Source organism: Pempheris klunzingeri, chromosome 2 (genome assembly GCF_042242105.1).
Source record: "Pempheris klunzingeri isolate RE-2024b chromosome 2, fPemKlu1.hap1, whole genome shotgun sequence".
NCBI lineage: Eukaryota > Metazoa > Chordata > Actinopteri > Acropomatiformes > Pempheridae > Pempheris > Pempheris klunzingeri.
This window is the reverse complement of record NC_092013.1, coordinates 9,384,168-9,398,039: the sequence shown is the minus strand read 5'-3', so window position 1 is coordinate 9,398,039 and position 13,872 is coordinate 9,384,168. Positions and strand designations below refer to the sequence as shown.

At 40.3% G+C, this 13,872-nt stretch overlaps 1 protein-coding gene across 1 annotated transcript; it reads left to right on the top strand.

Moving 5' to 3' along the window:
* The first annotated feature begins 3,067 nt into the window (after nt 1-3,067).
* suox (sulfite oxidase) lies at nt 3,068-8,237 on the top strand. Its single transcript, XM_070847573.1, has 4 exons — nt 3,068-3,126; nt 3,378-3,546; nt 5,799-6,065; nt 6,981-8,237. The coding sequence occupies exons 1-4, from the start codon at nt 3,068-3,070 to the stop codon at nt 8,202-8,204; spliced, it is 1,719 nt and encodes a 572-aa protein (XP_070703674.1). The 3' UTR covers nt 8,205-8,237.
* Nucleotides 8,238-13,872: the final 5,635 nt, after the last annotated feature.

The window sequence follows — 13,872 nt, the reverse complement described above, 5'->3', positions numbered from 1 at the left end:
TGCGCTGCCTTTGCTGTTTAGCTAACGTGAAGTAACGTTATGTCACACCGGGTTTATTCTAATTTATCTCTCTGGGCGGTTTAATGGAAAAGTGCCCACAGATCCTACAAAGCTGTTACACCCAGAGCTCACTGCTAACTGCAGGGTATAAACTATGTGCACCAGATGTGTTGCAGATGGTGCTAAAGCTGAACATGCTCATTGTACAGTAGTGAGTCAGAAATGTATCATGCATGTTAGGAGGGAAATAAGCTTTCAGGTTAAGAAGTGGGAACATTATGGTGTAGAGAGATGACTTGAAGCGTTTAAGCCTTCTTCACTGAGGAGAGCTGCAAACCCTCAGGCCATGTTGGGCACCACAGACCACAGGTTGGACACCTCATAGTGTTTAACCCCACAGTTTGAAATAAAATGTAACAGGACAAGGATCAGATATCTTAAGATAAATAAGCATTTCACAAGTGATTTTAATTGCTTTGTAAACACCTGTATACAAGTAAAATATAAACTTTATAAAAATGTAGGATCTTGTCCTAAATGAGGACTTACACAGTGTTCGGCTGTGACATTGGTGTTTCATTTCACTCTTAAAAGCCTCACAAGCAACAGCCACGTAGACCCTCATAAAAGTTTTACTGTGACTTTTTTTGTTAGCAGGTGAATTATTCCTGCATAGTTTTGAGAAAGGCAAACGGATATTGTTTTAATTCAGCTGTGCTTTAAACAAAGACATGTGGCTCCATAGTTCTACTATTTATTTTCAGAAAGAGCAGTTGTTACTCTGACTAAAATGCAGTGAGACTCCATAAAATCAGTAGGAGATTACCACGTTTATCCTCTAACCCCTGGACTTAAGGTAGCAGTCACCAGGCCGCTGGCAGGCGTGCTTCCGCAGTGAAAGCAAGCTGAAGATAACCTCGGGTAATCTTTATGGCCGCTGTTGACGGTAATTAGACCGGTGTGATTGATAAAGCAGAGCTCTTATCACTCACTTTATCTGTAACCTGTATGTAAGGCTTTTTTTTCTACTACAGTTTTTTTTACAACACAAGGAAAGCTTGTGCCTCTAATTTTTGTCAGACGTTCCAGTTAACGTTGAGATCTGTATATCTCGTCCTTCCAGGTAGTCGGTCTCAGGTCTTTCATCATGAAGCAGCCCAACCCAGAGACGCTTTCTAAAGCTTAGAGACATTTGGTGTGTTCATGAAGGCTTTACTGGGTCGTAAATAAAACGGTTTTGTCACCAGAATTAGACAAAATCCTGTTAAGTTAAATTTTCTTATTGAATGGTAATAATTTTCATTCAGTTTCTTCACTGTAAACACCGACTGTATTTACTGTAACTAAAACGTTTCTGTGGTGAGCTGAAGCTCGGCCCTCCACCTCTCCTCTGTTCACTCCCCCTGAGCTGGTTGGCTCCTTGTGAAGGTTGAAGTAATTCCTGGTTGGTCAGTTCAGGAGGAGGTGAAGAGTTTAAAGGTTCGGTTGGTCATTTTATCAGGGACATGAGAGCTGTACAAAGACAGCAGGTTTGGTGATCTGGGCCTAGAAAAGGCCTCACTGACACAGACTGTATTCAGTAGGTCTGTTACAAGTACAGGCTAATCTTAACTTGTATCATTTGCATATTCCTCTAGTCTAATTTACTGTAAAATCTCATTGTAAACACATTAGTGAGGCCTGCAATGACTAATCGATTAATTGGCAACTGTTAAATCAATCGCAGATGATTTTGATAATCAATTAACTAGTCTTTTTTTTTTTTAAGAAAACAAAGTCAGAATTCTTTAATTCTTAAATGTGAATATCTTCTGGTTTCTTTAGTCCTCTGTGACAGTAAACTGAGTATCTTTGGGTTGTGAACAAAACAAGACTTGAAAACGTCATCTTCCGCTTTGGGAAACACTTATTGACATTTCCTCCATTTTATAGAGCAAACAGCTAATCAATTAATTGTGAAAATAATCAGTAGATTAATCATCAATGAGAATTATCGTTCATTGCAGCCCTATTCCTTGTAATATCATTTAGCGTCTGCTGAATGTCCTTTTCTTTCATAATTTATCTAAATATTCCGTTGATATTGGTGCATTTTAATGTACCTTTTTCATTGTATCTTCCTATTTTATCACTTTTAAAACCTGTTTTAAAAGTGCAGATTAGTGGGAGCTTATTGTCATGAGCAGCGTTTGAAGCTGCTTTAACGGTTTTAGCAGTAGCAGAAAATGGTTTTTGTTGTGAATGTTGGGTTTGTCTGCTCTTCACCACTGGTCCCCAACCAAGGGGTTGAACGATAAATCTGAGGAGCCTCAAGATGATTGACTGGATAAGAAAGAGTTGAGAATAAAGGGAGATAAAAAAAAAAAGAGAGAATAAAAAATGTGTCTGGAACACAAAATGATTTTCCTTTCAAGACTTCTGTAATCTTTGCTCTTCTTTTGTGAAAGACTGTATAGTTGTTCCTCTAGAAATTACTCTGATGAAACAATCTGAGGAGCAAAGATTAAGATGTTGTGTATCTGTCATTTAATTTAAAGGCGTCACAGCCAAACATTTTGGGATCCACTGCTCTAGATAAACAGGATCAGCAAGTTTATGAGGTTCACTTTGCGAAAAACTAATGCAGTTCAATAAATCCCTTCATGAAGGTCATAATGTTAAAGAACATAATAAAATACAACTGTATAATCATTTTGGTGGATGTAGCTTGTGATGCTGATGAACTGTGTTGTGTTTAACTGACAGCTGTTGTTGATATTTTGTCTAATCCGTTTACACCAATGAGTGAATGTAAGTAACAAAAACCTCTCTGTCTAATGCAAACAGGAATTACTACATCAATCGAAATGATCACACAGTGGAATCTACCCCTCTCTTAAAAGGTTTAAACAAAAACTGAGCATCATAACCTTCATGAAGGGAGGATTTCTAGCGGGGTTGTTGTATTGGACCGTAGTAGTTTTAGCTCAGTGTACCCAATAAACAGACAACTGAGTCTATATTCTTATATTCAGGCTGGCTGGCAGACTAACCGTGCTGTTTTTTTTCTTCCCAGAACATTAGTGAAATGCTGCTTCTCAGACGTTGCCACTGCCTGACTCGTTTTGGCCCTCTCAGCGCTCTAAGGTATGGCACTGTAAGAAAAAATGGTTGTTTGTCGCGGGTATTATACCTGGTGTTTTATGTTCCTTGGCTCGTCATGAAAAGAGCAGTTAAGTTCTGTTTGGTCAAAGGTCTCGGTTTAATGAAGGATACTAAAACTGACAGCTTGAGCAATGTTTTAGCTAATTAACTAGATTTAATTCAAATGTTTGTGTTGCTGTATTGTGAACAACATAACCTGACTAGTGCTGCTCACCATCTCATCATTTATGTAGGCATCAAACGTCACCTGGCGTGGCAGTTCGTCTCTGGAGCAGCAGCAGTAGCGGTGGCGAGGACCAGGGGTCGTACCAGCGCGCCCACACTCCCAGCTGGAGACATGCCCTGGCAGGACTGCTGGCCGGTACTGGGGCTGTACTGGCTTATGGCCTCCACCAGCACAAGGTTAGCAGGAGATAAAAAGACAGTCGGTGTTTAATTGTCTTTAGTTGTGCCAACACGAAATTATGGCAGTTAAATGTGTACTACGATTTTAACTACAAAACAACAATATGACGATATGGCTTTGATTGTGACAAGTTGTGATGCTCATTTGACATGATTGTTTACATCTTAGAGACTCAAGATGAAAAAAGAGAAAACTAGAATTAATAGATTCATTCATTCACTCAGATTTGAAAGGCTGTTTCTCAGATCAAAAGTATTGGTCTAATGCAGCAGAGCATTGATGTACATGTATATTTACACTCTTAACCATAAAAGTATTTCTAAATATTTAGTTTAATAACATTACATTTAGGAAGAGAGACTTTGCTGTGTTCCCTCTCAGTTGCACCCTTTTATGGTCTTTCACAATTTACAGTGAGGGCAGTGACCTGCCTCTTCTGTTGGTTCACTATGTCAGCGCTTTTGTCACTTTTCACTCCCACATTTTACGCAAATCAGTGTGCACACACATCTTGAGCCGAGCAGAGTGCTTCATTTTTTCAGGGAGAAGAAAGAGGGAAGTTTAAAATGGAGAAATGTTTAAAGAACATCCTAGATAGCTCGTCGTTTCTTTTTAAGTTTTTGTTTTGTATTAAAAAGTGTAACTCGGATACCAAACTTTAACTTTGAATGAGTTTGTTGCACCTTCAAAGAGATGGATGATGTTTAGAGATCCACCAAACTCTCATATGTACCGTAAGGAAACATTAACCACTACTAGCAGCAGTGCAGCTCTCCCAAACATCTGTGTACCAGTACTGTAATAGTAGTAATGCTCCAGGCAGAAGCTCCTACTTTTGTTCCTTCACATATGATGGAAAAAATTCAAAGAATTTTTCTTTGTTTGTAGATAAAGATTGAGGTCTTTACAGCGGTTTCATATGTCAGTCTGGGCTGGAAGAAAAGTCGGAACCTTTGGCTTTAATGTAAACTTTATTTTTGACTTTATTTTCCTGTCTGACGGCTGTGAATGTGTTATTACAGGACAGAATGAAAAACCAAGTCCAGTCAAATTCTACAGCCCAAAATCACAAATCAACACCCACTGTCTGATAAGGAAACACTCCCCCTAGAAAAACATTTAAAGTGGAAAAAATGGAAGATTCCTCTCCCAGGACGGACAGATGTGCAGTAGATGCCATGTGTACAGGACAGACCGATTTAAAAATCAGAGTATATACAAGTTAAGATAACAAAACTGCAGAAAAACAAATGTGAAAATATGAATCCACGAGGACACTGAGCAACTTCAATGACGCCGATCAGACCAGGGCCACAACACCTCAGAGACAGACTACACAAAGAGAGAGAAGAGACAGAGGAGAGAGAGAGAATAGAGAGGGGAACTCGTACAACTCGGAGGCTCGTAGAAACAGACAAAAACAAACAAGAGAATCGCTGCGGTCATTAGAAAGTTTACTCTTGTCGGCAGGACAGACGTGGACTATAAGTACTAGGAATAAGGGGTCATTGAGAGTGCAATATGTGAAACTTTAGCTGTATGCAGGTGCGTCATCGAGTAGGACTGCTGACGCAAAATAATAAATGAAATCTGGAGCAGTAGACTTAATTTGTTTTTACATTTTTATGTCATCTCTAACATCACTATGATATTTTAAAATATTCCTATAATAATAATCTGATCAGCATCGTATTTAGGTCTTTGATTCACCCCACATTCTTCCTAGTTTTACTATCATACCATATATTAAGCTGTGTTGCAGCTGCGGAACAGTGAGCTTATGCTTTTCTCTTATGGTGTGATTATAATGTTACAGGACTTTCAGTGTGAGTGTCTCTGATCTAGAAGCCGCTCAGACAATGGGGAGCAGGATGCCCCGGTGGCTCACTTGGCCCTTTGCTACATGTCCTCCCCTCTCTCTCTCTCTTTCCCCTTTCCAGTCTCTATGATGTCTCTTGTCCAATAAAACAGTGGGGAGCAGAGGCATGACATTTAAAACTTGCAGTACCCACTCACACTGCACACACTGCCACTGCTGTAACAGTTTACTGCTGTTGAACTAGAAGCTTCATCGTGACAAATAATCACAAAGTGATCACAGAAGAAGCCAAATTACCTTTCAGTCATAGTTGTGCCAAGCAAAATGCATTTATTTTATAAATAACTGTCTTGCAGACTGGACCCCTTTTATAAATGTCCTTTTAGACCAATCGCACAGCTGACTGCTCTCTCTCTTCTCTCGGTGCAGGCTGAGCAGGCAGACAACGTTCAGACCGTAGAGAAGACCTCGCCTCTTCCCATCTTCACCCAGGAAGAGGTCACCAGTCACCGCTCTCTGGAAAATGGCGTGTGGGTCACGTACAAAGGCGGCGTCTATGACATCACTGAGTTTGTGGCCATGCACCCTGGTGGGGATAAAATCTTGCTGGCGGCAGGTGGAGCCCTTGAACCCTTTTGGGCGCTGTATGCTGTACACAACCAGGAACATGTGCTGGAAATCCTCTCAGAGTATAAGGTGGGTCAACTCGTAGGGTGAGCTTCAGTTTGTCCCCTCTGCGATCATTCATCCCATATCCGGTCAGTGTTACTGTTAAACATTCGTTTAAATGTGTTTTCATTTCCTCATTACAGCTGTTCCATAAAGTTATTACTCTGACTGAAATACAATATTTTGCGTCAGTCATCACTAATTGTTTATTGGATCACATTGACTTTCTCTCATTTTAACCAGCATTTGGATACTAGTAGTAGTAGTAGTAGTAGTAGTAGTAGTTGTTGATTTTCTTTTTTTGCTTTGTACATGATTTGAATTTAACCAAATGTTTACATTTTCGTGCTTTTAATTTGACAAAGAATGGGTTTATTGGATCTCTAAGTAGTAATGTTTACAATCCTTATTGCAATTTTTGGTACAATTTATATACTAATAATTTTACAGGTTTTATTTTAGTACAATACATGGTTATAATAAACCATATTGAAAGGTGTATTGTGACTGAATTGCAAGTTAAAGCACTTTAAGCATATATTTAGTTCACAAATCCAGTAAAAATATTTGCTCTATCTTTGAGAAATATGAATGGAGATTAATGGGAACCTATGACAGCTGTAAAGCAGGAGGTATCAGTCAAATGTATCCTTAAACGTAATTTATTTAGTTCAACTTGAACTTGATCACTGAAGACAGATATAGAAAGCTCTACTGAGCACTGAATATACAGAAAAACAGCTGGAGGCTAAATGTTGGCACTCCCTCAAGTGGTCAGCGGGAAAAATGCTTTATCTCTGGAGTTGTGAACAATCACACTTCTTTGTCTGTCTTTGCCTTATATTCATATATTAGGAAAATATTCAGAGAATATGTGATAGGTATGGCACTGAGTCTGTGTCATGTGGTCTAAAAACCGTTTGTGTTCGTGGTTAACACAAGGTTGGTGAGCTGAGCTCTGAAGATGTGAAGAAGCAGCAGTCTGTCGTGTCATCTGACCCCTACTCTTCTGACCCTGAACGTCACCCCGGCCTGCGCGTCAACAGCCTCAAGCCCTTCAATGCTGAACCACCTCCTGAGCTCCTCTCTGACACCTACATCACTCCCTCTGCTATCTTCTTCAAGAGAAACCACCTGCCTGTTCCTCAGGTGGACCCGGCGTCATATCAGCTGCATGTGGAGGGACTTCCTGGAGGAGAGCTGACGCTGTCTTTAGAAGAGCTGAAGACTCGATTCCCCAAACACACCATCACTGCCACACTGCAATGTGCCGGGAACCGCCGCTCTGAGATGAATAAGGTCAAGCAGGTGAAAGGACTAAACTGGGGCATCGCTGCGATCAGTAACGCCACATGGAGTGGCGCGAGGCTCAGGGATGTGCTGCTGGCAGCTGGTTACGGGCCGGATGTGGCTCAGTGGGCTTGCCATGTTCAGTTTGAAGGACTGGACAAAGACGTGACTGGGACTACCTACGGTGCCTCTATTCCTCTGAACAAGGCAGTTAGCGAGGAAGGTGATGTGCTGCTGGCTTACGAAATGAACGGCGAGAATCTCCCTGCCGACCACGGTTTCCCTGTGCGGGTGGTGGTACCAGGAATAGTGGGTGCACGCAATGTTAAATGGTTGGGGAAGATCATAGTGAGCGCAGAAGAGAGCAGCAGTCACTGGCAGCAGAACGACTACAAGGGCTTCTCCCCTGGGACGGACTGGGACACAGTGGACTTCAAGTCCGCTCCGGCCATCCAGGAGCTGCCCATTCAGTCAGCGATCACCACGCCGGCGGATGGCGCCGTGGTCGATCGCAGTGCTGAAGAGGTGATGGTGAAGGGTTATGCCTGGAGTGGCGGGGGCAGAGAGGTGGTACGTGTAGATGTTTCTCTGGATGGCGGAAAGACGTGGCAGGTGGCCCAGCTAAAGACCAGCGACAAGGAACAAGAGCCCAGACCCTCACCCCTACCAGGACGAGCCTGGGCTTGGAAGCTGTGGGAGGTGACGGCTCCTCTTCCCCCTGAGGCCCAGGAGCTGGAGATAGTCTGCAAGGCAGTCGACAACAGTTACAACATGCAGCCGGACACGGTTGCTCCCATCTGGAACCTGAGGGGCGTGCTGAGTAACGCCTGGCACCGAGTGAAGGTGAAGATCAGAGAGGATGAGAGCGAGGAATAGACTCCGTGGTTTGATGCACACTTGAAAATCAACAGGTTCACGCCAGAAACACGAGTCATCAGAGTGCACAGTGTCTTAAAACAGTCATTTAGACTCAGCAGGAAAAGTAATTGTAGATTTTTAAGTACTGCAACAAATACAGCAGGATTTTTTTGGTGCACAGCCTTGAAATATTTATGCATTTATGTTGCCTGTGAGATTTGAAAGCTTTTCAGCGCTGCATACCTTCAACAAAGCTGAAGGCTGTAAATGACCAAACCTAAACGTGTCCAGTTTTATCTAGTGGATACACTTCGGTATTAAGTGAATGTGTGATCCAGTTAATTCTGAGTTTTTGTGATTTGAAAGAAGAATAATTTATTTTTGTAATCATTGCTGACATTTTTAATGCTGAAGATGTTTATAGGAAAAAGGTGTGATTAACAGGTGTTAAAAGCTAAACAATATGAAATCTAACTGACATGTAAAGAAGTATTAAGTTTATTATATACTTGTTACGTTAAAGGTTCTCTATACGATATCTCAGCATCTCAGACCAAACAAGTCTGAGCCTCATCCACTCCTCCAACCACCGTCGTGCTGCCATGGCTCCACATCAGGGTCTCTCGTTCGTTCTGTACACAACCGCTGACTGACAACCTCATAGTGCTTTTGTGTTACTGTGTTAGCTCAGCTGAGTCTGTCGCTGCGCAGCTGCTCTGACTCTGACTTTTCGGCTCGGTTTCGCTTACTGAGCGATTCACAGACTCACATGCACTAAGATTACATACGTGTGGAGGTCCTGACGACCAAAACAAAGGAGAGGCTGTGATTACAACACAAGCAGAGGGAGCTTGTGTGTGTGTCTCTGCTCAGGTTGCATCACTCCACTGTATCTTTACTTTTACGTTTTTTAATTCTATATGACTACTCTGAATGTCGTATAGAGAACCTTTGATGCTGAAGATGCTTATAGGAAAGCGGTTGAATTACTTGTGATTGACATGCATTGTAATGTAAAAACCTAAATAATATTAAGTCTAATTGAAATGTAAGTAAGTATTGAGTTTTATATAGTCATTACTTTAATGAAGGGTTGCAATTGAGTTGCATGGCGAGTTCACAACTGAAGTTACCAACGTGGTTTTAAAACATTGGGGGCATTTGTTTATCTGCAGCTGCAGCTTTGCTGATCGCTAACCTTTTGTAAGTGAGAAAATAGGGGAGACCGGGGTTTGTTTGTCACTCTTTTTACTCATTCCTCCATTACAGTGAAGCTTAAGGCGTTGGGTTAAAATGGTCATCCATTTCATTGTTATATTTTATTTTAAAGGCGAGTTATGAACCATCAGAGTTACTCTTACACATTGTGATAACCAGCCCCATCCAGGGTTTAGCTTTGTTCTAATTGTTTAAACCATGAATCATGATTATTTGTTTAAACTGTCCTCTGTAATGAGAAAAAAAGGAAAGAATTTACAGTGTTTTATTAGAATCATAGTTTCATATCAACTTATCATGAATATAACATTGTATGGATGTCACAGGCTTGACCAGCCTCACCTGCCCTCTCGACAAAGGTTTTATGCTTAGCGATCACATAGCAACTAAAAAGTAGACTCAAATTCAAGCAGTTACCTTCCCCTTTTTGATAAATGTTCTATTATTAAATGCCTAATGGCCTACAAACATTTATTACAAAAACAACAGCTACATGAAAAATTACTATGACCCATGAAAATACAAAATGTCTCCTCCGCACGTCATCACGCCAAATTGTTGACATCAATCATGACGAGATGGCGCCCTCTAGTTTGGCTATAATAAGCTCCGTGACAACCAACCCCGCTCTCCCCTAATGAAATGACTGAAAATTTTTGTATCTCAAATGAGCAGCTGTGATTGGCTCAAATCATCAAAGCTTGTTTTTAGTCGGCAAATCAGAGGTGAACTGTGGCCCTCTGTCTGCCGCTCAGTTTGCAGATCTGCCCCCACGTGTTTCAGGTTGGTGTGAAGTACCTCATGTCACTGTGGAGACCGAGCTAAAGCAAGCTGTGTTTATGCTGAGCACATCTTGACCACAGCTCTGTCCCGATGTGTGCCAGGCGTCCCTTTTAAGGAGGCCACCAGAAAGGCGATGATTTAGAGAAGGATGGTTGAGAGTCGAGTGCTGATCCTTACAAGTAGAGAGAGGAGTAGGAAATACTGGGTGTTATCCTAAATATGTCCTCCTCTTAGAACTTGTTTGAACTGCGCAGCTTGTCCATAAGGAACCCTGCTGTTCAGGGCCATGGAAGTATTCAGTCATATTCATGTTAATTTACTGAAGTCGTATTGACAGTTGCATCTGTCAAAGCTGCTGACTTCCTCTCTGTGCCGAGCAGCTCTGTGATGCACAGTGTCGTGTGCAATGCACGTTGTCGTGATGACGATGATGATGATGATGAATAAAGACCTCTAATTTTAAACTGACAAACTTCTGCTGATTCCTGGCACTAGCTCTCGTCTTGCGTGCAGAAATGAAACATAGTCAAGTCTAATTCTTATTTAAAGAAATTTGCTAAAAATAACATTACAGTGAAATGTTACTCAGCTTTGAGCTCCTATTTCTCTCCTCGCTGTGATTGATATGATGACTTAATAATCAGGTCCAATGACTTACAATCAAACTACAACTTTTACATTTGATGAAAGACAATAAATGTAATAACATTATTTTAGGAAAAACATTTTTTATTTTTTTTTGGAACTTTTTATTTTGATTTTTTTTGCCGTTTAACATAGAACATTATCTGAGACAAGATCGATGATGTAAAACCAAAAAAAAAAAGGGAGTGCAAAACATATTGCATACATAAATATTGTTGCATATGATCAGATATACATCATACAGTGCAATAATAAAGACAAACAAACAGAATAAACCTACAGACAAAATAGATAAATAAACAAATAGAAATAAAATTAAAATAAAATAAAAAATTAAATAAAATTAATGAACAGATTCACTTCATGTCAGGGCCTGTTCCCATTACTTAAAGAACAACCTCATCCACCCGAATAGTTCACATTATCAGGGATTTTCCAACCATGCTCCACCTCCTGGAAAAAACATTTTTGTATTAAAAAAAATTGGCTAATGAAAGCGCTGTAAGTGTCAAAATGTCAAAATCATATCCAACTTTTTACTAATTATTTCAAAAAATAGAAATGACAGTAATCAACAGTATCTTCTATCTACTGGAACAGATCTGTATGCACACACTGAAGCTATTATTTTCAAAACAAGAATCATATACAAGTAGAAGTGAGATTTTCCTCACAGTATGAACTATTTACTGTTTATTTACTTTTGATTTGATCTCCACATTAACTTAAAGTTTGCACGTGCTTCACATTCCCCTTGTAGTTTTGCATATAAACTAGAAAACAGCTGGAGCTGCTTTTGAATTTTGCACCTCCTCAGTTCCTGTTCTTTGTTTGCTAACTGGTAACTCTCGGAAGTGCTGCATAAGGGGAAAATTCAAATGCCTCACAGTGCTCATCAGGTAAAACATTATTCACATGCTGGTGATACAGTTTGTTTGTAGTTCTGCTATATTTGATCATTTCTAGAGAAATCTTCAAATGCAAAAATGCATTCTGTCCAAACTTTATCATTAACGTGTCGGCTCCCCTCCTGGATTTTGTTTTTTTGGCTTCAGCACTGCAGTTAATTCAAATTGTGAAACTTGTCTGAAGGTTTCCAGATATTTTCACACTCTTCGTGATTCCTAAATGTGGTAACAGAGGAAACAGGATATGAAGTGACTCAGGCAGCCTCCTGAAAAAAAGATGTTGCAGTCGGCAGGAAGGTGAAAAGGAGGAAAGATGGGAGGACAAGTCAGTGTAAAAGATGAGGTGTCATCTGAAGACAAACAGTAATTGGATGATGTGATAAAATGCAAAAAAAGAATTCATAGAATATATGGTCTAATATGCTGTAATTTGAGTGGTTGTTAGTTTAAAATTGCTCTTAATTATATTATATTCAAGTCACAGTCCAGAATTGTTTATGTACATATAAACTGGGAGTCATAATGTTGTCATGATGAGCAGCGGCCTGGACGTTTGCCATGAACAGGATTAGGGGGGGATAAAGACGTTCTCCTTTTTTCTGACTGCAAGAGACGTGTTTTATCTAATAAAACCAGATGTATTCCAGAAGTTTCCATACATGATAAATACTGTGGGACTCATTTGTTTACAAGAGTCCCTAGGCAACTGACCTAGTGAGGAAGTTGTTTGGCAGCCACGTTTGTTTCACTTGTTTAACTTTTCACTCTGATCTGTCTGTGAGTCAGAAATGAGTACAATTGCGGCAAGCAGAATTACGTCAAACAGATGAAGAAAATACATTTATATGGTTCTGCAGCCAAGCCAGGCTGTGAGAACTGATGTACTCTGTTGGTTTCAGACACTTGACGCTGCTATGAGTGTGGACCATGTACTACTCATTATGTCTTAGGAGAAATGACAGAGAGCACAGGAAATCAAAGTCAGCAGAAAAATGACAAATATAATCCTCAAAAGCAGCCTAATCTAAAATAGCCGATACTACGCTCCCACGTCTTGCGTGTTCTTTATTTCAGTTCCTTCCTTCTAATTGTCAGTAAACTCTGTCACAACAATGACTCCAACAAGGAGGCAGATAAAGCTGACTCTGACGTTTATTCCTCACTTGGTCAGCAGATGCAGAGAATTGTGTCACGTTGGTGGTAAATGCAAACCAGTGCACTAAAGCTTTGGTTTAATTTCTCTCTGTGGTAAGTTGTGATGCAGTGAGGAATGTGCAGCATGTGGACTGGTTGAATATACTTTCTTAGGGAGCTTTCTCTGAAAATTAGCAAAGGAACATACAAAAACAAAAAGCCTCACCAAGTTGTCTGAGTATGCTTAAAGCAGCCAGGACCTCGTCAGCCCGTCAGACACTGTTGCATGCAAAGACAATCCTTTAGTGCAAGTGTGTTGTCTGTCAACCATCCACCGTGCACTCACATCTTGAGACCAGCTGTTTAGTCGGCTAATGCTACTGTAACATTCATGGCTGCTGTGGCCTTGTCCCAAATTTTGCAACAAATGTAAATTAAAGTGACTTTCACATTGCTTTGGGTTTAAATATACCCAAAGCAATGGCTATATAAAATCCACAACTGTAAATGAATCTAGATTTGTCCAAAAAAACGCTGCTGCTGTGCTCAGATTGGCTGAAGTAAATTTTGCCGACATGGCCAAAACAGAAATAGTAGGAGAGGTTCCAGGTGATGGCTGATAGTTAACACTTAAGACATGATCCTCTTCTTTCATCTTTGAATGAATTACTTGACAACAAAAGTTTATATAATTCAGATACATCCAGTTTAAAAGCGTGGACATACTAACAATGTTGTTCAGACGTATTTATTTTATTCATTCCTTTAGCTTGTTTGTAACAAATAATCAAAAAATCAAAAATAACTACAAGAGTACGCAGAGTGCAGCCAATAGTGCAGTCTTCTATGATGTGCAAATCTGCAACCACCGTCACCACATACAGTTGCACCTAAAATTATTCAATCCCCACTGCACATTAGGTGTTTTGGCAAAATTTACAACCTTTCAGCTGAGTTAAATAAACAGCTCAGAAAAGAACCTTTTTGCTGTTATGACC

Bases quoted from the DNA above. Each gene is read 5' to 3' on its own strand.
- suox (XM_070847573.1), top strand. From the start codon at position 3,068: ATGCTGCTTCTCAGACGTTGCCACTGCCTGACTCGTTTTGGCCCTCTC. The intron at 3,127-3,377 runs GTATGGCACTGT...TCATTTATGTAG, and splicing joins GGCCCTCTCAGCGCTCTAAG to GCATCAAACGTCACCTGGCG. The intron at 6,066-6,980 runs GTGGGTCAACTC...GGTTAACACAAG, and splicing joins AAATCCTCTCAGAGTATAAG to GTTGGTGAGCTGAGCTCTGA.